Source organism: Sciurus vulgaris, assembly GCF_902686455.1.
Source record: "Sciurus vulgaris genome assembly, chromosome: 14".
NCBI classification, from domain to species: Eukaryota; Metazoa; Chordata; class Mammalia; order Rodentia; family Sciuridae; genus Sciurus; species Sciurus vulgaris.
The window spans coordinates 21775406-21800704 of NC_136475.1; the positions used below are offsets into that span (position 1 = coordinate 21775406).

The following is a 25299-nucleotide window of genomic DNA, read 5'->3' on the forward strand; positions in this document are numbered from 1 at the left end:
AAGGTGAGGGTGAGGACTGAATGAGGTAATGAATCTGAAGCACATGGTACATAGTAGGTGTTCAAGAAATGTTACCTTCCCATAGTGGTTTGGGTCAGTAAATTATAGTTTAGCCTCATCATCAGAACCTCATACCGAGCTACACCCCCAGCCCCGGCCTTATGAACACTGTGAAGCTGTGAAAAGGGTTAGGTACACGTAGAGGCAACATATATAAAAGTGCCCAGGACATAATTTAAATTGAAAAAAAGCAGCAGAAAGCAATGAAGAAATGGGTGTCTGAACAGGATAGTAGGGTTCATGATTCTATTCGTTCCTCTTCCATGAGGGAACACATAAATACAATTATATATATGTGCTTACGACAGTTGAGCACACACACCAGTTACCTTTGGTGTGACAGTGTTACGTACTGAATTATCCCCTACCCCCAAGTCTTAGGAACTCCGAACCTCTAGGATCTCAGAATAGGACCTTATAGGGTCTTTATAGAGGTAATCAAGTTAAAAATTAGGTCATCAGGGTGAATCTTACTCAATATGAATGGTGTCTTATAACAACAGCAAATCTGACAGATGTGCACAGAGGGAAGGAGACATGAACAGGCACAGGGAGGTGGCCATCTAGAAGCCAAGGAGAGGGACCTGGGTGGGACTTTCCCTCACAGCCTTGCTGATGCTCTAATCTTGGACTTCTGACCTGGACTATGGGACAATTCTGGTTTTTTTTTTAGTTGTAGATGGGCACAATACCTTTACTGCTGTTATTTATTTTTATGTGGTGCTGAGGACTGAAGCCAGTGCCTCACACATGCCAGGCAAGCGCTCTACTGCTGAGCTACAGCCCCAGCCCAGTTCTGTTGTTTTAAGTCATCTAATTTGTGATACTGTTACTTGCATCCCTGATAAATGAATATAAGAAAACTCCCATTTTGAATAGTTTAACAATGTATGGTATTTTTACAACCATAGATATTACTTCATACTATACTTGGAATTTTCCTCCCCAAATTTTTGGCCCACTCTGAAAAGAAAAAAAAAAAAAAGAGAGAGAAAGAGAGAAAGAGAGAGAGAGAGAGAGAGAGAGAGAGAGAGAGAGAGAGAGAGAGAGAGAGAGAGAGAGAGAGAGAGGGAGGACATAGGAGAGGGAAAGGATACCAGGTATAACTATTACCTCATAAATTTTCTTCCCTTACAAATATACAAAACCCACTGTCCCGGTTCCTCACCCCTGCACTGCCCTTTAGGTGGCAGGTCCAACTCCACAGAGCCACTAGCACTGATGGTCACTGCAGCTCACGACATGGTACAGGCCCTGATTTGCAGTCACAACTTGTATCTAGTCAGCAGAATGGGACCAGGGTGATCTCCCTTCATGCCATGCATCTGGTTCAGGTCTAAACGAAAGGAGGCGGAGTATATTGCTCAGTATGAAAAGTGTGTGCATTTAGAAAGCTCTACAAAACCCAAAACTGAAACAAAGAAACCAACCAAGAGGGACATGTCTACCTTCTCACCCCACAAATCAGAAAGCCCAGCAGGCCTGCTGTGAGAACGCCTGTGGACACACCTGTACCAGCTCTGTCTCCTCCTCAAGATAATGGGCCACCTGTGACTGCCTGCCTGAGCACCTCAAAGAAACTGCCCTGCAAGTCGCAGTAAAACAGGATCCACCCAACAACGCTCTTCCCCTGGGAGGCGGCCTGATCTTCTGGGGGCTGTCCACCATTTGGTGGGGTGGTGGCCACCAGTATCTGGGGAGAAGCAGATACAGTGTACAGTGGGTACACCAAAGGCCAGACATGGGGCTGGGAAGTTCAGGCAGGCAGGACCCAGGAGACAATGTGCCCCAACCTTGAGTAAGTGCCATCCGGCTCTCTCAGCAGAACTGCCCTGACAGGCTGTTGACGTTTGCCAAGCCCCATATAATGGTTCCCCAGAATCCAGCCGGACTAGTGCACCTCTGCGACTCTTACTTGGGCCATGAACACACAGCAGGGAATCCCAACCACATTCAGAATCAGAAGGTGAGGAAAAGAAATTTCAATGAGCAGGCTGTAGTTCTACTTACAGAATATCTGTGACTGGTGCCCTAGCCTCCTGTCCCTTGGAACAGGTTTATTCTTGAGTCCCGTATTTCCTCAGGGCCAGAAGAGAGGAGGAAGTGAGAAAAGAACAAACATTTTGGGAGTGCCTCCTGCATGTGGCACTGTAACTAGCGTGTCATGGGACCTTCAAAACGTGCTAAGGGTAGGTATCCCTCCCCTCCTTACGAAGCCAAGCACTGAGGCCAGATCCAGAGCCCAACTCCCTATTGAACCTCACCTGACCCTTGTCGTCCACAGTCAACAGATGAAGTATGTTTTCTTTCATTGCTGAGTTTGGTGCTCAGCAAGAGGGCCTGGGGCAGCTGCCCCTCCAGCCTGTCCTTTGTGTAATATGTCAGGAACTGCATGTGGGCAAACTCACCAGTGACAAGAATAGCTGGAAGAACGAAAGATCTTTGTTCTTGAGATTTGCAGAATTAAAAAGCATCTTGTGATCAGGTGATTAGGATCGGAGGTGCATCATTTGGTCACAAGCCTTCACCTGTGAAAATGTGCCTACCAGTTTGCCATCAGCCATCTCCCATACAAACCAGCCTTCTGGCAAGACAGATGATGTACAAGAGACTTCTTCATCTTGATTAGCCTTCTTTTGAATAGTCACCTTCCTTACCTCAATACCTTCTCTCTTGACTTGATGGTCATGCGGGTCCAATAAGTTACACACCAGAAGAAACTCAGGAGGGAGATGTCACTTGCTCAAGGGCTACTGGCTTGCAGTGGCAGAAAGACTGTCCCATGGCCCTGATTGAGTGGTGTCATTTCCGTACATGGCTTCCTCACGTGCGAAGCGCGAGGCTGAAGATGACTAATGTAGCTGGACTTGTTTCTGGCACCATGCACAGGTCACCAAAGACGACGAGCTCTTCCTAAGGCAGCCCGAGCAGCTAGGGCTGGGCAAGGTTCTGGTCTCGGCTCACTGTCAAGCCCTTAGGCAGGGAGGGAGGGAAGCAGAGGCCTGGGGCAAGGCCTGTAGGAGCCTGGACTCCACAGCTAGGCCACGGGGAGGCCGGCTCAATCCCGCGCTCTCATGACTGAATGTCGCCTTAGTTTCCCATTCTAAACTTCAGTTCCTCAACTTTATACCAGGGATAATGGGAAGGAAGGAAGAGGGTCAAGTATAATCTTAGGACGCCTTCTCCCCTGCAGCTCTGGAGAAGTCCTCCATGTTTTTCTCTCACTCCCCAACTTCCAGAATTTTTCTTTGCCCAGGTCACTTGGAAAAGCTACCTCTTCTTCAGGGAAGAGTTAAACTAAGATGGAGGGACCCTCTGTTCATCTCTTCTTAGGGACCCTACTTGGTTCTCTAGAGGAGGAGTCGAAACTTTGCCTTTGTGAACCTCAAAAGACCTCCTGCTTTATTTCCTCCTGGGGATCATCACTGTAGCTTCTGAGCATCCAAAGAGTCCATTTGGAAAGGCAAAGAGCCAAGAAAGCTGCTCCGAGGAGACCAAGGGTCATGCGGTTTTAACAATTGTCTTCTGTGAGAAATTGTCTTCCAAACTACACACACGCGCACACACACACACAGTCTCTCTCACCCCTGAGATTTAGCAGGAACTGGTGGAAAACAACTCGGAGGAAGTACAGCTGTTCCCTCTGAGGAGCGCTGGTGGGGAAGCCAGGCCTGGGAGGAGGGGGTGTTTCCCGGGCGGTGACACGAAGCATTCCTTTCACTTGAGGCAGTGGAGGCCACGAAGATGCAGTCTCCCCTTGGGAATATGACATAACCTTAGGCGGGAAGGGCCTCACAAACACAGACTGGTGTCCACACGTCCTTCTGCAAAGGAAACGCCAACCCATCCTGTGTGGGAGAACTCCCAGGTCTGCCGAGGCTCAACAGCCACTGCGTCTCCAGCCAGACAAACACCCCAAAGCCAGGCATCTGATAGGATGTGTTTATATTTACATGGTACATTTTAAAGCAATGGCTACATTGGTCATACATATTAGAAACCATAAAAAAAAGTTAAGAACTAAAATGTACATCATACACTTGTATATATATTTTTTACACAGAGGTAAAAAGGCTTATTATAAAAAAATCAATACAACAGGATTTTTAGTACACAGGTAAAGAATGAATTATGCTTCAGGCACTTTTAATTTGTTAATGTGAGCAAATAGCTTGGGGGAGGGCTGGGGAAGCTTCTGAACAGAAAATCTTTTGGTTAATGTTTTGTTACCACAGATACAAAAATAAAATCTGAATAATTTCTCTCAAATGATTGACGTCAGTATGGCAAAGCTGACTGGGAAAATACTACACACTGTTCAGCTGCAGTGTGGCAATTGGAGAGACGTATTTACATAAATGTCCCCATGGCTGTCTTTGTGCCCTTAACCGCTGCCTTTGCAAACCAAAAAGGATATGCGGTCCACGATTCACTAGCATAACTCTTTAGAAGGGGGGAAACCAGCGAGGGGTAAGGGGAGAGAGAACAAGGAACGACTAAATACAGGTAACAAACAAAGCGTCTGGGATGCGTGTGTCTCACTGAAATAAATAGGGGCACTGAACTGAGGTCTGGTGAACATAGATTAGTGTTGTGCTTTGCAGAGAGGTGACCTTAGAGAAAGGCCCCGAGCCAACACCTCAGGCTGGGGCAGATGGTCCTCCACAGCATCGGAGGCTGGCTGGGTGTTCTCCTGGCAGGGAAGGGGTTCTCTTTCCTTCCATCGATCCAGACGGACAGCTCTCTGCTCCTTTTCCACACTGGAAAGCCCCAACTAGTCATTCCAACAAACGAAAACGTCTACCAACTAACTCATAAGCACATTGGGTATTTACACGGATGATCTGTCTAAAGAAGCGTGACGGGCTCTCGGGCGAGCTGATAGCATTCCCATGAAGGTAAGCATGGCGAGCACTTTCCCAGTACGAATGGCAGACTGGAAGAAAGTCCCTTTCCTTGAAGACTGTTGTCCTGTGTGCAATAAAGAAGGGAGGGGGAGAGGGAGGAGAGTGGGACCAGGCTGTGCCCTCAGCTGGCAATGACCATAGGAAGATCGTGGCGGGAAGAACAGCCAGCATCGGCAAGCCTGGCCCCTGTGTTCTCCACGAGGTTCTGATTGTACTATGCTAGGTACAGGTAACCACTGTTCATTTTTCTTTTTTCTTCAATAAGAAGATTTGGCTATTCTTCGCAATATATTAGAAAAATACTCTTTTTCAGCTAATTAGAAGCCTCCTACACAGCAAGGTGACAGGTAGACTCAAGTCGGCTGACCTAACCATCTATGCACCCAAAGTGGCAAGTCTGGGTGTGGAGTTGCAGGAGAAGACACTTAGGCATTGGAAGGGTTTTTACATATGGCCTTGTTTTTTCCCAAGTATAAATGAAGAATCTGGTGATGTGAAATTGAGTCCAAAATGAAAACAAAACAAACCCACAAACAAAATGCAACCCACCACTCTTCAAATTTATGACATTTAAAATCCCCCGGTTGATATAAAATAGTTGCTGGGGGTGGGGTGGGAGAGCTCCTATGGTTTTAGTCACAACCTTCGTGTTTCTCAAAGAACACTGGTTTGTGTTTGAATAGACTATTCGGTTTGCAAAACGATGAGCAAAATTTCTTACTTCATTAACGTCTTATTTTAATATTGCTAAGTTTTGAGAAGTGGCGGCAACACAATTTTAAAAAGTTCTATCTTAGGGGTTAACTGGGGAGGCTCATAGAAACCTGAAATCCCCTTTCTAGCCCTGGTCCAAGAGGATGAGATGCAGTTTAAGGAATTTTTCCTGATTCTCACAAGTTAATCTGAAATTAAGGCTCAATTCTCAGTCATTTTATAGGTGAATGTTTTACATCAGTGAATAAATTCAACAGATTGGGGGGGGGCAGAAAATGACAATGGGCTAAGGGTAGAAACTGCAGCTTACATGGGAAATTTGGCTTTAGAAAAGTTAAAGCGATATTGTTTTGTGGTACAAGGTGGTTAACTAGCTCACCTCCTATACATGCCAACTGACTGCAGGTGAGAACTCTTCCGGGCGGGTTTCAGCACTCTGACGTCCCGTTTCCCCTGGAACCTGACGCTTGCAAGCAACAGGCTAGCCAGACTGAGGGACAGTCTTCTGTGCTCTCGGGAAGAATAACTACAAAACCCACCAAAAAATCAGCAGTTTCCACTGCAGACTCATTCGAACTGGAAGAGGCCGGGAGGAGAGACGGGAAATCAAGACGTGGATAAGACAGGTTACGGGTTGGTAAGAACGCGAGTCTATGCAGGAGGTTTCTTTCCTTAGAACACTGGGCGAGCATGGGTATGGGCGTGTGGCTGACGCAGTGGGTGCAGGAGGGTGGAGAGTCCACCGCGCAGGTGCCCCAGGCTGGAATGGTGCCTCAAGGGACCAGGGATCTGGGAGGCCTCTTGCACTCCTCGCCCCTGGGAGTGGAAGGGCGCAGGGCAGAAGATGAGAGTATGTGAGAGACAACAAGTTCCCTTGTGGCTGTGGGTGGAGGCGGGAGGGGTGGGGACGGAGTCACGCGGCTGCTTTGTGCTTCCCGCCGCAGCACCTGCACATCACCCCGCAGTGGTAGCAGGCCCGAAGGGGCAGGTAACAGCACATACAGGGGGCCAAGAAAGACAAGGCAATAAGAGCCATCCACCGGAGGCAAAACTTCTCGTCGCTAGTGTCGCACGAGCAAGGGTCTGTATAGTCTCCCTCGGGGTCCGACATACAGTGATAGAGCATGCTGTCCGCGCACCACATGCAGCTCACCCTGCGGATGCAAGTTCTCACGGAGTCGGGCGCGTCCTGACAGTGGCCCCTCCGGTTCTCCTCGTGGTTGAACATGTCCCTGCAGTACATGCACCGTGAGCGCTCGCCGTCCTCCTTCCGCCGCCGGGACTTGCCCCGCAAGGGCTGCGTCTTGATCACGCTGCCCCCGCGGCCTTTGGGGTCCTCCCCGAGGCCAAAGTCCGAGGAGTCCACATAGGGGTAGTTGTAGTCGTGCTTAGGGACCTCGCCCTTGGCGAAGCGCACGTAGGAGTCCGCGTCCTCCAAGGTGTCCAGGTATTTGCCCCGGACCGGCGCGTGCCGGTAATCCTCGTAGCCGGTCATCCAGATCTTCTCCCGCGGGTTGATGCGCACGATCTCCTCGTCGTCGTCGGGGAAGCTCACCTGGGGGTAGGGCCTTGGCATCCGCTGTCCAGAGAAAAACCAGACGTCGTTTTACGGCCAAAAACGAACAAGAAAAGGAAGAACAAAAGCAAAACAAACCCCGAAAACCCCCATACAAACCCTCCCCAAGCCTCCAAAATGCACCTTTCACCTCAACTAAGGCCTTTCTTTTCCAATTTTTCAATTTGTTCTTTTCAGGTAGACCTGACAGTAGAGTGTATTTTGACATGCATACATGGAATATAACTAATTCTAATTAGGACCCCACTCTCGTGGTCGTACATGATGTGGAGTGTCACTGGTGGTCCCGGGCCTTTCTTGAAGAAATCAACCCCTTCTGTAGTTACTCAACATCTTGTTGGTCCAAGAAGTATTTCAAATTGTGAGTCTAAATCCATTACGGGATCCAGAAACTGATTAAATGGGTGGGAACCGGCATTTTCTCCTTTTTCGCTGCAGTATTACCAAACAGGAAAGTGTGCGCATCACAGTAGTACGGTCTGACTACTCCTCAGCGAGGTGGCACTGGACCTGTCTGCTTCATCTAACCTCCTCAGGCAGTAGCACCCTGGAGTGATTTCTAACAGTTTAGGTCCCATTTTTGTACAGCGTGATCTCTTTCATAAGATTGGTTCTAAAAAAAAAAAAAAAAAGATACCAGCATACACTGCATGCTGGTAACTTCCTTATGTATATACAAAATGTGCAAACCAGGTCACCATATAAGATGCATCTTGCACTTTGGCTCATGTTCACAAGAAAGCAAAAAGGGATAATAGGAAATAAAGTGTGTGTAGAGTGTGTGTGTGTGTGTGTATATATATAAATACATATAAAATGTAAATATGTACAAGACTCCAGTTGGGAGAAGTTGCATAGATCAGAGAGGGGTAAGAGTAAAGGCCCTGGAAGCTGCTGACGGGGTTCAAAGCCCCGGGGGGCTCTGGGCCAAGCCAAGTTGCACTATTCCTTGAGGCAGAGTCCTTCCTGCTGTAGTCTGCAACTGGACCTCTTCCAGAACGGCAGGTGCTGAACACTATCTGGCCGATGGCTATGTGCATGTGCTCCTGCCTTGCCCCAGGTCTCAGCTGCAGCAGAGAATTCTTGCCTTTGAAGGCTTTGGGCATGCAGGTTTCTCAGAGGAGTGGAGCACGGCTCTGAGTGACCTGCTACAGTCACATGAGTACTAGAGAATTTGCCAGCAGGTCATGAAGACTCTGTTTCCCTCTGACTGCATGGGCCTGCTGGGAGAATGAATGGAATAACCCACGCACAGGGTCAGCTCAGTGCCCGACAAACAGGAGGCCTGACACCTGATGTCATCATTGTCATTACAATACTGCCAACAGAACTGATCAGGTACCACAGATTTAGCCACATTTTCCACCAGATCATGAGCCTCTTGAGGGCGGGGGCCGGCTCACTAGCTTTTCCCTACTTCCTGTCAGAGTCTCCAAATCAGTTTGTAAGATGTTGAAAAATCGCAAACTGGAAGGAATTTGAACAAATCTCGGGTCTTCCTTATTTTTTATTTTGCAAAGAAAGGAAAGTAAAAAAAATACACTTCCCTTTGCCGCTACTGTAATTTTTCAAAAAGCACATTTTAATGTCAAAATATTAGGAAGCACACAATAAAATCTTTTTTAGAAAGAATCAAATCTAGCTTTGTTAAAAAACTCACTTGCCCGGTGCTCCTTTCTTCTCATTTCCAAACAGTGTGGTGGCCACGGTACCTTACACGGGCACCAGGCCATGCCTCACTATTTGGGAACCTCCTTCACAAAGCGGCCGCTCAGTAAATATTTGTTGAATCGGTGAATTCCAGACTCCAGCTCCCGCTCCCTTAAGCAAGGCTGGGCCTGCAGCCCGCCACGCTGGGAGCTCGAGCCAGGTGTGCAGCCTTCTTTGGTTGGTACTGGGACGCTGTACCACTGGGTTACACCCCCAATACTTTTCATTTTCTGAGACAGGGCCTTGCTAAGTCCCTGAGGCTGGCCTTCAACTTGCCATCCTGCTGCCTCAGCCTCTTGAGTTGCTGGGATTACAGGTCACAGCAAGCCAGAGGCCCTCCAGGTAGAGAACACAGAGGACTCGTGGCACCCTGGGTGGGGACAGACGTGGGTTGAATTCCTTGTCAGATACCCCACATCCCTACCACTCCCACATCTATGAACTCAGGTTTCTGATGACCTGCTTGTGGGGTAGCTCCAGAGGATTATACCAAACAAAGCAGATAAAGGGTGTGGCAAGGTGTTCGGCACCCGAAATCTCTAAGCTGAGTTGCCACCATCAAAACCACCTTCAACACTGGGTGGGGGTGCAAAGCTCAACAGAGTAGGCCTGGGCTGGGGACATTTAGCTGAGCAGGAGTGGAAGGAGGACACGCCCTGGTGACCTTGGAAACGAGGCTGCTGCTCACCTGGTCGAGGTGGTAATGGTCCGGGGGGTATGGGTCGAGGGTATAAATCCTCCGGTGCTCACAGGACGTGGGAGAGGAGATTGTCCGAGTAGGCTGTTCCCTCTTCTGAGAGGAATTAGAAGAACTGTCTGTGGCTGTCTGTTTAGAGGGGAAGTAACCGAGAGTTAATAAAAAAGGGTGAAGGCATCGCTTGGTGGAGCACTCACTCCTGGCTCCAAACCCTACTGCTGCAGAAAGGAAACAGTTAAACACACCAAACCCTAGCATGCACCGTTCCAGTACTGTCCACCCGCCAGCTGTGGCTTCGCGTTGGCCTTCCACAGTCTTGAGTGTATCCTGGCCTCAGCAGGAGACCCCCGAAGGGCCAGACTGTCTAAGCATGACATGGCTGGCCCAACAAGTGGAGAAACCCCCGCACCGGGCCCTGGGACAGACATGGGAGTAGCGACAAGCTGTGGGGGAGGGATCAGCAGTACACCAGGCCCCCTGGTGGGCTCCAGACTGAAGGAGGATGGCCCAGCAGAGCTGACAATGCATGGCTGGAGTCCAGATAACCCTCTCTTGGAGGTGATCAGGTATCAGTGTGGTCTGTGGCCGTGGGCAGAGCCCATGCAACCCCGTGGGCACTGGGGGCCTCACTGCTACACCTGAGACCCCACAAAGCAGGCTAGCGGACCCCAGACGGCGACTGCTCCACCAGGGGCTTGGTTAAGTGTGGCTGGCAACCGCCTGAAGCCAGGGCCTCTCAGAGCTGGGCATGGTGATGCACACTTTGCAACCTCAGCAACTCAGAGGCAAGGAAGATCCCAAGTTCGACGCCAGCCTCAGCAACTTAGCAGGACACTGTTTCACAATGAAAAATAGAAAGAACTGGGGCTGCAGCTCAGTGGTAAGTTATCCTTGGGTTCAATCCCAGCACCCCCCCATCCCGAAGAAAACCTGAAACTACCCCAGGGCCCCTCAGAATCCCCACTGTATTTTCTGTTTCCTTAAGAGTGACAGACACCCCCCACCCCGATGAAAAGGCTTCTTTTTCTTGGTAATTCTGGAAAATCTCAGAAACTCCTTCTTAGATGTTGCTGCTGCTGCTTCTCTCTTTTTTTTTTGGGGGGGGGGGGGGGGCAGTACTAAAATTGAACCCAGGAGCACTTAACTACTGAGTCCTTTTTATATTTTTATTTTGGAACAGGATCTCACTAAGTTGCTTAGGGCCTCACTCAGTTGCTGAGGCTGGCGTTGAACTTGTGATCCTCCTGCCTCAGCCTCCCAAAATGCTGGGATTACAGGAGTGTGCCACCATGCCTAGCTATTGCTTCTTATTGTTTTATTTCCTTTGTCTCATTTATCTATTTTTTTTTTTTTTATTAACTATCATAAATCCTCTTGGGGGCAAGGCCAGGTTAAAACAAGTAGACTTATAAAAGTTCTCTTTATCCTCCACCCTTATTTTTAGAAGTAATATATGCTCAGTAAAAATGGGACTAAGAATTCAGGAAAAAGAAAAAACAAACCCCTATTTCTATTATGTGATACAACTATTGTTAATTTTTAAAAACTTGGTAGAGATGTCCAGCAGCAGTTCGGGGACCCATCTTTTCTGGATTTGTGTGTGTGTGTGAGTGTGGTGCTGGGGATTGAACCCAGGGCCTTGTGTCTGCGAGGCAAGCACTCTACCAACTGAGCTATATCCCCAGGCCTTTTCTGGATTTTTCTCTACTTGTGATGCAAGGCTGGTGCCTGTTTCAGTCTCCTAATCCACAGTGCTAATTCCTGTGTTCACAGTCCTCTTTGGGCAATACAGAGACTTGACGGGGAGATTAGAAAGCTGCTGCCTCCACCTCTGAAGTAAAGATCTAAGGTCCCTTAAGCCTGAGATTCTGGCGAGGGCACAGGAAAGGGTCCCGTCTGAGGGTGAGGTAAAGCAGAACCAAGAGAAGGCAGCTCTGAGCTTCCGGGTCCAGGCACGCCCGCAGCGTGCACTCTAGGATGTCTCAGTGAGGTGCGCGCATCCTTGTGTAGCTTAGGCACGACGTATGAGGCTTGTCACTTAGGTGTGCTTCCCCCACCTCGGGTCCCCTCTCTGGTGCATTTCTGCCCGCTTCATGCTCCTGGCTTCTCTCTGTCCTCATTCTCCTCCCCCAGAGGGCTGGAGAAGAACTGGGCAGAGCCCGCAACGTCCCTCCTCTGCTTCTTGAGAGCCACCTGATTGACAAATAGCACGAGCTGGCAGCCATCGCATGCCTGAGTGTTCTGCCTGGAGGGCAAGGGCAAGGGCCTGCCCTCCAGTTCCCGTGGGCCTGTTGGGGCAGGTCTGCTGAATCCCAGGTCCAGTCCAAAGACATCCACTTCCTGCAGATGTAAACCAGGGCCAGCCTCATCCATAACAGAGGGCCTCTTTTTTTTTTTTTTCTTTTCTCAATTGATTCAGAAAAACTCAGACAGGATGCCAGGTATAGTGGTGCATGCCGGTAATACAAGCAAGCTACTTGGGATGCTGAGGGAGGAGGATTGCCAAATTCGAGGCCAGCCTCAGCAACTTTAGTAAGACCCTGCCTCTAAATAAAAAAAGGGTTGAGGGTATAGTTCAGTGGCAGAATGTTCTTGAGTTAAATCCCCAGGACCCTCATCACCACACACACACACACAGTGTTGTGTCACCTGAGTGCTTACAACATGCCAGGCTCTAAGCCTCAGGTGAACAGGCTCCCTTAGCAGATCCCTGCAGGTGTGTCTCCCGGTGACACACTGGTGCGTGGAGACTCCGAGAGATGTGGGCTCTCGCCCAGTGCAGCACAAAGCCACCGGCACAGCAGGGATGGAAACACTGGCCCCTGACCACAAGCCCGGTGGGATTCCTAATTCCTACTGCTGCCCGAGGCGAGCCCCCTCCCAGATCCCACCCTGGGAGGCCTCTGTTCAGGTGGATGTGAACACAGCTCCTCCAAGCGAGGGGAAACCCTGCTTTACACAACCCAGGAGGCTCGGGTGCCGTCTCGGAATTGGAAGGTCTCTAAAGCTCTCAGGAAAGATCTCTGAGAGCAGATACCGGCCCTTTCGCGATTCCAGCCTGGAGAGGGACGTCCCTGCCCAGCACCACACCGCAGTCACCTCACAGGTCGACTTTAACACCGGCACCTGTGTCAAACACGGCCACACGTTCCCAGCCTCCAATTCCCAGAAAGCCAGGCAGCGCATCCCAGTCGCCTCCTGTTACTCACCCGCTCACGAGCCATCCTATCTCCTGTGACCCTCGCTCGGGTTAGCAGTGTAGGACGTCCTCCTCAGAAGCGAGGCACACCCCGTGTTCCCAGCCTCCACCAGGCAGGCAGAAGCACCCCTTCCAACGCATCCGCCCCCCTCCTGGGCCTTGGTGGCCTCTTCCCACCACACAGTCACATGCAGAGTCCCCAGACGTTGGCCTGTGCAAGTGGGACTGGGAGAGGACTTTCAGCGGCTCTTCACCTGCTGATGGATGTGTACAGAGGGGCAAGGAGACCAGGTGTCCCGACAGGCATGTCTGCAGCCTGCCGCCCCACGCGGGCCCAGCGGAGGGGACATCCAGCTTGGCCTACGCCATCCATGTGCACCTGTGTGGGTCTGTGTGAACCCGGAGGGAGGGCACGACAGAGCGGCTCCACTGCTGACCGAGGCTTGTTTCAGATCTGCGCCATCAGACAGACCCCCAGGGCGGCAGGTGACCCACACACGGAATGTACGAAAGGAGGCGACGTCTACCGTGTGCTCCTGGACACCGGCTCCCTGTGACCCGGGAGCCGCAGGAGAGCAGCGCCGGACACCGCGGACGTGTAAGTGGGCGAGAGGCTCACACAGCCCTGCTGGTTGCGTGTGCACAGAGGACACCCACCAACGCAGCAGGCGGACAGGCCACCCTCACTGCCAGCTCCAGCCTGTGCGGCCTGTGGCCATGGTTTCAACTTGACTTGCTCTCTTGGGTGGGTTTCTCTGAATCGTTGGGACTCTGCCAGGACTCTGGGCTCAGGACCTCAGGCTTCTAGGGGGAATGAGAGCAGAGCCTGCCGTTAATGCCAGCTGTGGACAGTGAGGCGGCACTGTCTTCTGGGCACGGCAGACTCCTGGGAAGTCTTGTCCCCATGATTTAGCCAGCACAGCCCTGGCCACCTACACACGTTAATAACCTCCAAAGAAATCCGGCCTCTGGGCTTCACTCTGACATGGTGTCAATGGCCATTTATTAAAAAGATGCCCAGTTAAGAAATGTCCAGCCTAATAAGAGGCACTGAACAGAAATGGTGGAGTACAGTGCTAGAAACACAGGAGCGTGGCTCAGGCACGCCAGATTTCAACCATTCTCTGTTAATTACAAGGTGCACGATTTTGGTCAAGTTAATCTTTAACTCCGTTTTTTACTTCTATCACATGGAGCTAAAATCTTCCTCAAGGTTACTACAAAAATGAAATGACATTTAAAATGACCATTTTCTGGAAAACTGGCTGCTGATCTACAGAAGAGTTACAGATTTCTATACCTGGTCATTCTGCTTAGGCAGTTTCCTTACAAACCTCACAAGCTTGATTGAGTTTGTCTGGATTTTTCTAAGTATATTATTTGACTTATAAAGGATAGTCTGGTCTACTTTCTGATACTTGTACCATCTATTCCTTGCCTTAGTGTATCTTTTGGCAAGGCTTCTGGCAGGACAGGGAAAAAACAAGTGCCTGCTGGGCAGGGTGGCACATGCCTTGCAATCCCAGTGACTTAGGAGGCTGAGGCAGGAGGATCGCAAGTTTGAGGCCAGCCTCTGCAACTCTGCGAAACCTTCAACATCTTAGTCAGACCCTGTCACAAAAATAAGAGGGCTGGGGATATAGCTTAGTGGTAAAGCACCCCTGGGTTCAATTCCCAAACCCAAAAAACCTGACTATCTGTTTGTTTGGTACTGGGGATTGAACCCAGAGGTGCTATACCACTAAGTCCATCTCCAGTCCTTTTTTATCTTTTATTTTGAGACACGGTCTTGATAAGTTATAGAGGTTGGCCTCCAACTTCCTATTGTTCTGCTTTCGCCTACTGAGTCACTGGGATTACAGGTGTGTACCACACACTTAGTTTAAAAAAAGTGACCTTAATGTTAAGCTATCGTGACAATAAATCAAAATCTAAAGTGCAAAAGACACCAGGCTGCCTGAACTTGTGAACTGGCTGTTTCTCCAGGGTCAGTGCTGCCTGGTGAGGATGGGAACTGGTCTGAATGGAGGCAGGAGGCTGCCAGGTCTGTCCCAATGCTGAACCTGACTCAGACAAGCTCCCTCGTGCTGAGTCCACTTTGAACAATGTGATCTTTCACTACTGGAGGCTTGGCTATTCTTCCAAGTTCACCCAGAAATTCTTAAAGGGGCACATGCATCTTTTCAGGGGTCCTGGGCCAGGAGCAAGCCTTCCTCATTCAGAAGGCCAACCTCCTTGATCAGGGATGTCTGAGGAGGGAGGAAAAGAACTGAGGGGGCCAGACCAGCTGAGGAGACAGTTTGCCTAAAATTTTCCACCTGGGACGGATCCTGGCGGCTGCCCAAGTGCTTGGGGGCATTCAGGATGAACAGGACTATGCATTTCAAAGTGACACCCGTGCTCGGGGGACTGTGTACATCCCTTCAATCCCCCTGGGTTTCCCTGCTCTTTGTTCCAAATGAGGACAGGGGCAGAGCTGCAGCTGCAGCTGGCAGACAGCACTGTGCCTGCGGCTGCTTTCTCAGAACACCTGGAACTGGCAAGGGGCACCTGGTTCACAGCTTTTTCAAACAGGATGTTCCTGTGAAGCAGGGACTAGGTGAAGGCAGGCAACTGGCAATTTCCTTCTCTGTGGGGAGGGGGACAAATGGGGACACACCCCACCTCTCGGAAGGTAAGCAAATGCTGGGCGCAGTGGCTCAGGCCTGCAATCCCAGTGATTCAGGAGCAGAGGCAGGAGGCTTGTAAGTTTATGGCCAGATAAAAAAGGGACGGAGCTCAGGTTGAGTGCCTCTGGGGGTTCCAACCCCAGGACAGGGGCCCGGAGGGGCAAGCAAACAAATATCCCTGTGTCCCAGGAACACAAGCGTTGACTGAAGAGATCAATGACTTGGAGATCAAATGATCTCCAAGGTCTATGTGAGCTCTCTAGCGACTTCACGTGTAACCCCTCCGCCTCTGAAGGACCGCACAGTCAGATACCTAAGCCTGCTGCTGCACGGGTTCAAGAGTGACAAGTGTCACTTAAGCAGAATTGCCCTCTCTGCTCATGCTGATGATATTGTGAATTTTTAAAGGAGGCTAACTAAAACTTATGGCCACATTTGCATGATTTTTGCTGCAATGTACCATCAAACAGTCGAGCAGCTGGTACAACCAAAGTAGTATCTGTCCCTTTGCAAGGGATTCTCATTTTATTTAAAAAAAAAAAAAAAAGCTGGGCAAGGTGACACATACTTGTAATCCCAGCTACTCAGGAGGCTGAGGGAGGAGAATGGCAAGTTTGAGGCCAGCCTGAGCAACTCAGCAAGACCCTGTCTCAAAATAAAAACAAAGGTTGAGTGCCCCTGGGTTCCGTCCCCAGTACTGGGGGCAGGGCGGGGATATGACTGCCACTCCCCGCACACCCTAAGCACAGGCCAGGAGTGTGCGGGCTGCCTGAACAAGCCCGAGGCCTCGCCCGGCACCCACTGAACTGACAGACCTACGGCCAGAACGCTCTCTTTGGGCAAACAGAAAGCTGCCAGCTATTTTGTCAACAGGTCTTAGGGAACAGGTAGCTCCAGCTCACCTGTCCTGAGGGCCTACACTGGTTCCAGGTGTCCTCTTTCAAAGAGGGAAGCAGGAAACAGGCCAGACCCACACTCTTTATGCTCTCGGTAGCAGGCAGTTTGGATCTGAGAAGCAGCTGCTAAGGGAAAGAGATGACTGTCCTTCTTCAGGACCCGGATGATTCTTCCATTGTGAAAAATAATAACAAAAACAATTTCTGAGAAAAGCTTTAGGGCTGGTGTGGTTGGGTGTAAAGAACTTGCCTGGCCCGCAGGTGTGAGGCCCTGGGCTCCACCCCACACCCACTCCCAACACACGGGCTTCACATTTCTGAACTTTGAGGTTGGAGGACATAATGATATGAAAGGAAAGGACGGACAAAACTCATTGTGACTTCGCTGAAGGCCAAGAGGTTGGGAGGGGGAGGGCTGGGGTTCAGGCAACCCTGAGCATGTGCTCCGTATGACTGAGTGGAACGGGAAGAAGAGGGGCTTCGCATCTACACCTTAAAAAGGTGAGCTGACACATGTACAGACAGACAGACCCAGTGGGAGGCCCAGCAAAGCCCATGGCTTCCTGAGTGCATTTCAAGCTCTGGTGTGCGTCCTTGGACACCTAGCTGTATTCATTTAGCCACCGTAGGTACTGCATGTTGTCGAAACCCCTTCTATGTGGTGGGAGCTGGATGGTGACCGTCCACCCGCCTTCCTAGACCTCCTGCTGGTCTCAGGCAGGGTGCGCGTGCTGCCCTGGGTCGACCTGGAGCAGAGGACGGCCCCCCTGAAACGTCTCCTTCTCATTTCCAGCAGTGGAACCTGGGGCCTTGTGCCCCAGGGGATGTGCTCTACCCTAGTCCCCTATTTTTGCCTCTCTTAACAACCCACTGAAGGTCAGTTTCACTAGCGACACTCTGGAGAAGTTATTTATATTTTCAAAGTATTTTCTCTTTTACTTACTGCTCTCCTTTCCCCCATACTCTGGACCTAAACCCTTAATTCCAAAGGTAAAGAACAGAAACCACTTTGATCAACTGATCTTTGAAAACGAGACAGGAGCTTTCAGGTATGCCGAGGGGGACCAGGGACCTCACCGGAGGAGACGGGGCTGTGGCAGTGGACAAGCTGGAAAGCCCTCATGCAGGCAGCTCTTCTGCCATTAAAGGGACATGGCACATTGGCATGGAGAATTTTCTGAGACTTATTGAATAACTGCTTCCTTCTCAGTGGCTGGGGAGGGGATCAGAGATCATAAAGATGCAGGGAAAAACCAGTGGAGTAGAAGAAAGAGAAGAGGAGTGGGGAGGAAGGAAGGAAAAGGGGAAGAAGTACGGGATGAATTTAACGAACTCAGGTTATATTCATAACTAAAGTTACCAAAGGGAATGGCCACTTTATGTATACGTACAAGGAAGCAATGTGGTAGAGCGGAGGAAGGAGACCAGGGAGGAGGAGGAGAGGAGGGGAGGGGAGCGAGGACTGACATGAAGTTCCCTGCATGTACGGTTTTGTCAAAATGAACCCAAAAACTACGCTGAATTATAAATGTGATAATATACACATTTTTTTCTCTCCCCAAAACAAAAACAAACTTCCTTCTCTTAAACTTCCCTGGCAGGCAGCCAGCAGGTTTGGGGTTTGCACTCCAGGTGAGCACAGTGTGGAACTGAGCACAGGCTGCTTCGCTGACTCTCTGTCAAGATGGAGGTGTCGATAGGTGCCCCACAGGCCAGCCGCAGGGACTGTCACGTACTGCAGTGCCGGCCAGGCACAGAGCACTCCACATCCCTGGGGCCAGCAAGTAGGCACTAGAAAGGAGTACGTTCCTCTGAAAAGGTTTCAAGTCCAAAGGGCCGGTGGTCACAGTTAACTAAGGGCAGAACCAAGCTGAGTACAGGCCACTCCCCTGAGTCCACACTCTGGAACTGCCCCCCACTTCACCTTTAGAAAAACTACCCTTCTTAGAAAAACCATAAAAGAACTTCATTTGTTACCCAAAGGGCAGATTTGCCTTTTGCTTTAATGTCTGCTGGGGGTGAAGTAGGTAGAAAAACACTTAAGAAAAAGCAAAATGTGGCCAGGCGCGGTGGCGCATGCCTGTAATCCCAGTGGCTTGGGAAGCTAAGGCAGGAGGGTCATGAGTTCAAAGCCAGCCTCAGCAACAGCGAGCTGCTAAGCTACTCAGTGAGACCCTGTCTCTAAAGAAAATACAAAGTAGTGGCCCAGTGGCTGAGTGCTCCTGGGTTCAATCCCTGGTACCAAAGGAAAACAAAAAAAGAAAAAAGAAAATGTGCTCTCCTGCCCTTCTGTAAGGGACACCTGGAAGATTATAAAACCCAGTTCACTGTCTCCCCTGAATAAAGGATGGAAATAAGCACCACTTGCACATATTAGGACAAAAGCCCACTTAGGATAAAACAAATGACTTCCCAACACTCTCTGGATCTTTTTCCTCTTGGAGGCAGGGTCTCCAGTTGCTGGCCTCAAGCTGTGATCCGCCTGCCTCAGCCTCCTGAGGTGCCGGGAATACAGGTGAGTGACCTGGCAGTGCTTTAGTTTTTAACCGTGTGCTTTCGAGAACACCTGGGGTGGACATGAGGACTCTGAGATGTCATTAGGGACAACCGCTCTGAATAGGCAGAAAGTTATAATAATGCTTTATAAAATGTAATAAACAGGATATCAGAGGTTCAAGCGTAGGGCATGAGGAAGGACCAAGTTTTCCAGTCTAGGCAAAAACATGACCAGAAGCTGATGCTACTGCAGAGACAGGGCATTTTTCCTGTATGAAAGAACTGCCGACAGGAAAAAATAAGGTATGATAAAACACCAAAAATAACCCCAGTACAGCCCTTTCCAGCTGGTCCTGAGAGAGCATGAAGCCTCACACAAAACCAGATGAAGGACTCTTCTCCTTTTTGCAAAGGATGAATCACAGTTGGGATCATTTTAAGCACACAGGAGAAGAGCGAATTTATTACATGCGGTGGATGCTGCATGGCTCTAGGGCTCGATGAGAAATTCTGGCTGAGAAGGCTGCCCAAATGCAGCAACAAAGTACTTCGCTGGTGAAAACCTAGAGGAGAAAAACCTAAAACTCTTCCAGATGGCAGGCCTTCCTGTGGTCAAGCCTGGAGCAGCCATGTTGGGGACCTTGGGAGTAAAATATTCACTGCAATGGGTCCATCACTGGAACAGGCTGACAGAGCACATGTTTATGTCTTATCTGTCCCCTTTCTGACCTGGGTCCAGGAGACTCTCTAATATAACTCTTGCATATGGTTGTTGTTTTAGAAATGGAACAGCTGAAATATCTTACAGGTAATTATTTGATCAAGGAAGTTGGTGGGTGGTGTTGGTGGCTCCCTCACCAAGAGCCAGCTGTGTGACCTTAGGCCAGTCACCCCCGACTCCTGGCTGCTTGTGCAACTCTGTAAAATGGGGGACATCCTACTCCATGTGCCAGAAGGACGGAGCCTGGAGCAGCTGAACCTGCCATCCTTTCTGACCCCAACTCGTACAATTCCAAGGCCTTGGCATGGCTACAGCGCTCCTTGCCTCCCAGCAAGCAAACATTTCCAGCTGGCTCCTGCCAGTGAGTCTACCTTTAATGTGCCATTATGTACCTGGTGACCATTCACCTGACCCACTGTGTCTATGGGTTCCACATCCATGGATCCAACCAATCGCAGATCAAAAATAATTAGGAGAAAAAGGGCCTCTATATTGAATGTGTAGAGACATCATTTTTTGTCCTTATTCCCTAAACAATGTAGTATGAATATTTACATAGCATTTACATTGTGCTAAGTATTACAAATAACCTAGAGATGGTTAAAGTACACGGGAAGGATATATGCTGATTACAGGATTTCTTTTCTTTTTTCCTGGTAGTACTGGGGATTGAACCAGGGGTGCTCTATCACTGAGCTCTATCCCCAGCCCTTGCTACTTTTTAAATTTTAAGACAGAGTTTTGCTAAGTTGCTGAGGCTGGCCTGGACCTTGTGACCCTCCTGCCTCAGACTCCCAAGTCGCTGGGATTACGGGTGCGCACCACCCTGCCCAGTGACACCGGGCCATTTTATTTAAGGATGAGAGTACCAGAGGATCTCTGCATTCGCAGGGGGTGGAGCGGATGGGCACGAGGGCACTGCTTCCTAACAGTGGGCAGGGAGAACAGCGAGAGCCACTAGAAAGTGCCGGAGTCACAGAACCCACCCTCTGCTGGGTCTCTCTGAACCCTGAGATGGGGGCGGGCATCAGGGTGCTGTGACTCAGGTGAGTCTCTCCATTCTGCCTTTTCCCCTGCCCCCCTAGAGAAAACCCCCTCAAATCTTCCTTCCCTTCTTAAAAAACAAAGCCAAAAACAAACCAACAAGAACACATCTACAGTTTGGAGCTTAATAAACCACACGGCAACCCCTCAGCCGACGCCTCTCCATCTCAGCTTCCCATTCCCATTTACTTTCGATCCTTGTGGCCCTTTCTTTTGGCATTTGTCTTCATTTTTAAAATGCCATGGTTGTACTGCTATTTCCTGCCTTTCAGATTTAGCAATTATTTAAGGACTTCTTATTATGGAAGATGAAGCCTTGACTATACACCCCCAAGAATCTTCCTGTGAAGCAACTATTTCCCTAATCCCCAGCTGGAGAGCCAGAGTCCAGCCACTCGGCACAAGGACAGCTGACTTGATTCTGGATTAGCCTCTCTGGAATTATGCATGCACTGCAGCTGCATCCTCCCCAGAGCATTTCAAAATTATCCTTGTCTCTCTATGAAGATGCTGGTAACATTTAAAAATGATTTTAAGATTCTGCAGCAATAAATAAAGCACCAGATTTTAATGGACCAGACCTTAGCGACAAGGATCTTGAAAATAAAGATGGCCACCAAATTCAGAGTGTCTCCAGTTCTCTACAGCCCGCTTTCTCTCTCTACCTCCATCTTCAACAACCCTCTTCTTTGCCAGCCCCAAACCGTCCTCAACTACAGGCGTCTGGAAGTCAGTTCTAGGTTGGGGACCAAACCAGCTTAGCTCATCTACAGAGCTACGTGTTGGTGGCCCAAGCCTACCTGGGCCCTCTCCAGGCATGCTAGGTTTCCAGTTACCAAAGGACAACAGAGGGCACCAGCTCTGGGGCTTTAGACTCTGTCTCTCAAGTTTCCTAGCTCTGAAGTGAGGGGGGGAAAACAAACAAACAAAAAAAAAAAAAACAAAACAAAAACCTCCCCTGTCACAGAATGCTAGCCACTTTGTTTTATATTCTTTACATTATTCATCTTACAAATTGGTACCAAATGACTTGGATAGTGGGATCCCTCCTGTATTCACACATAATGCTGGAGACCCTTGCTACCTAGGTGTTTGTGCTCAGCTGGACCCATCATTATAACTGAGGCCCCCAGGGGGGGCTATGAAAGGACTGTGCCCCAAGGGAGAAAGGAGCTGGGAGGACAGAAGCCTGAGCAGGCCAAGCTTGTGGTGAGCACCAGTGCTGCCTGGGGGCTCGGATCCCAACCAGACAGGCAGAAAACAGTCCAAATCACAACATGAACCTACAGAGCAGCCCTCAAAGTCACCTACTCTAAACAATCCTTGAGGATAACAATAAAGCAAATGAATAAGACATGAAAACTTAGGATAATGATACACTACATCCGGGGTTCAGATTCCCCATTCACTGAACACCTACAGAGCGAGGTTTCACCAGCTTACAGACTCAACGACAAATGACCTGCTTATAATCTGGCCCGCAGAGGAAATGCTGCTGGAGCTGGCCACAAAGTGCCCGGGCTGGGCATTTTCCTTTAAGAATGCAACTTATTTTCCTATCCTTAGAAGCGAGGAGGACAAGCTGGTTTGGGACTAACTCTAAGAGCTGGGAAGGCGCAAGCACAAATAGCTCACTTTGTGAGCACCCACCATACAACCACCTCATCGGGGGACAAAGTGGCTATCCCCTTGCTGGAGGTTTATTCCCTGTGTTAGTCTGTTTGCCATTACTAAAAACGAACACCTGAGGCTGACTACTTTATAAAGAAAAGAGGTTGATTTAGCTTACAATTCTGGAGGATCAAGAGCACAGCACCAGAATCAGCTTGGCTCTGGTGAGGGCACCACTGCAGATGGCATTTCAAAAGTGGTGGGAGAGGACTGGGGTTGTGGCTCAGTGGCAGAGCACTTGCCCAGCATGTGTGAGCTGTTCCATCCTCAGCACCACATAAAGATAAATAAAAAACAGTATTGTGCCCACCTACAACTAAAAATACACACATATGAAAACCAGTGAGAGCACGTGCCAGAGTGAGCTCACACGGCAGAAGGGGGCGGCAGAAAGGCTGGGGAGGGCCAGGCTTACTCCTTTATACCAACTCGCTCTCAAAAATATCCAGGGGTCCTGCAGGAGCCAAGCTGAACTCAGTGCCCACAATGACCTAAACACCTCCCACCAGGTTCCGCTGTTTACAAACATCACACACTGGGGACTGAGCTCCACACACAGCCCCTGGGGGACACACCATGCCCAAACCATGGCATTCCCCAGAGTAGAATGTTAGGGAATGCTGCTGCTCCTGCATCCACACACTGTCCACGGTAGCCTGTTTTCCTCCTGGTCCCAAGGAATCTCCTGAAACAGAAACCCCCCTGGCTCCAGTGATATTCCTGGTTCCCCAAGTGACAACTCTAAAGGTTTCCCATTCACATGCTGTTCTCTTGGAAAATGACTACAATCCTGGCCCATCGTAAGCTGTAGCAGGGTCTAACCACTATTTATACTCTGATAAATGAGTTCCAAGTTCCAAACATCTGTCTTCCAATTATTAAGTTTCAGGACACAACAAAACTTGGGAAACTGTAGACTACACAGGAGATAAAGCAGTTGCTAGTTTCCTTGGCTCTAGGATTCACACTTATTTACTGTTTTGGGACAGAAAGTTTGGAGACGGGGAACTCTGAACAAACGAAAACCTGGCATGTAGGCACCTCCCCACCCCATTTTTCCTAGGGTGTATTTGTAAAAATCCACAGCCTAAAGACAGAGCTTTTCCTGGGGAAGAGAGGTACCATTATAAGTAGGTCCTTGTTTGTAAACAAATGGATGGAGGGCCACTGACCCTTGACATCAGGGACTACGTGCAAGGCACTTCATTAAGTAGCGCTCCTTCTCCAGTGAGTTTCCAAACATCTGGAGGCGCAGGGCTGTTTCTAACCCTTTTTTTCCAGGCATTCTGTGTTATGTGAATCCCCTGTGGATTGAAGGACAAGACCAGGACAGATTCTGGCTTCCATCATTCCTTTCCCTCTCACCCTCTCTCGATTCCATAAATCACTTCTGGCAGGTAGCTGGGAAGCAGCTGCGAAGGACAGTTTTGCTCTGGAGCACAGGAAGCCACCTTTTAACCCGCCTGCTGTTGTTTGTCTCCCGAAACGTGACAAAAGAACAGATGTAAGCAACATGCCAACTGTTGAGAGGATCTGCTCGGAGCACTAGAGGAAGCCTGCTCAGAGCCACATCACACCATGCGCTCCAAGGAAGGACAACGGAGTTCACTTCCTGAAACCCCCACGCACGCTCTGTTCACGTCAGGCTGGGATGCGCGAAGCTCAGGCAACTCACCACCCACACCCCTGCTTCTGCCTCTGCCCCTCTGGCTCCCTATGGTCAAGCCTTTTCCAGAACTTCAAATGCCACGGAGGTTCAGTCCAGCCTCCAGTCTCCAGGCCTCACGTGGGTCTAGCCCATCTCTGCAGACCACCCCGTTACCTCCAGTGGCCCTGGAACCTTGGCTTAGGCACCACTGCAGTCCCCAAGCAGCGTCTTTCATTTCTCTAGCTACAAACTATGAGTGACCTGGGAAAAAAGTTCAAGAGGTCGCTCCCAATACTTAAAAATATGAACCAAAGAACAGTTTACAAAAGAACTGGGTAACTATGAAGTAGATATTAGATGATGTTATGAAATTCCTAATAACTTTCTTTAGGAATAGTAATGGTGTTGCAATCGCATTATATTATAGGGAAATGCCTTATTGTTTTAAAAAACATCTTTATTAGACTTTTTTGGGGGATTAGTTTTAGGTTCACAAGCAAAACGAACTGAAAGGTGTAGCAAAAAAAATGTGTGCACAGGGGCTCACGTGCACATGTACATGTGTAATTACACATATTGGGACAGATCGAGCAAACGTGCCAGAATTTACAACTGCTGAATCTAGGTACAGGGCACACAGGTATTCATTACGTTGTTCTTTAGGTATCTGTTGATGTGAGTGTCCTGGGTCACAAAACTGCTGCCCCAAAGTCATTCACTTTTCTAAGCTCACAGTAGGCAGGCAATGAACTACTTGTTAATCAACTTCTAGAAGCACAGGCTTTAAATGAAGAAGCAAGCTGAGAAATCATTTCGTCTTCAGTTACATCTCATTGAGTCAAGCTGTGTCACAACGTCTGAGCCCTTTCCTCCCTGAGCACCTTGGCCTGCCCTCGGCTCAGCCTCCAGGCCTTTCTCATCTGATGCAAAGTACCCAACGGAAGGGTTACCTCAGGCTCTTCCTCTCCAAGCCAGGGGGATGTTAACAGAAGATTCCAGGCAGGGGGACCAATTGTCCTGGTTTTCCTGAACCGAGTGTTCCTCAGGACTAGAGACTTTGGGTGCTAAGACCAGGACTGTCCTGGCACACCAAAGCAGATGGTCACTCTAGATTTCAGAGAAGATGTAAGAGGATTTGGATTCAGGAGAGTTGTCACTGCTGTGCTGGGTGGCAGACAGTACTGCTGCATGTGAGCAACAGGGGCAAACCCAGTGCACAGAAAACGGATGCAAGACAGATTCCTGACGGCATCCAGGCAGCGACAGCTAATGCCACAGTGCAAGGTGTCTC

The 25299-nt window shown here is 49.5% G+C and overlaps 1 protein-coding gene across 2 annotated transcripts in view; it reads right to left on the minus strand.

Moving 5' to 3' along the window:
* Window positions 1–3988: 3988 nt before the first annotated feature.
* SPRED2 (sprouty related EVH1 domain containing 2) overlaps window positions 3989–25299 on the minus strand; it is a 124325-nt gene continuing 103014 nt past the window's right edge. For both annotated transcript variants that reach the window (XM_079109826.1, XM_079109827.1), the window contains 2 exons: window positions 9656–9793; window positions 3989–7260 (listed from right to left, as the gene is read on the minus strand). In XM_079109826.1, the coding sequence (XP_078965952.1) occupies window positions 6595–7260; window positions 9656–9793 (804 nt within the window). In that variant the 3' untranslated portion in view covers window positions 3989–6594. The remainder of the gene's footprint in view (window positions 7261–9655; window positions 9794–25299) is intronic.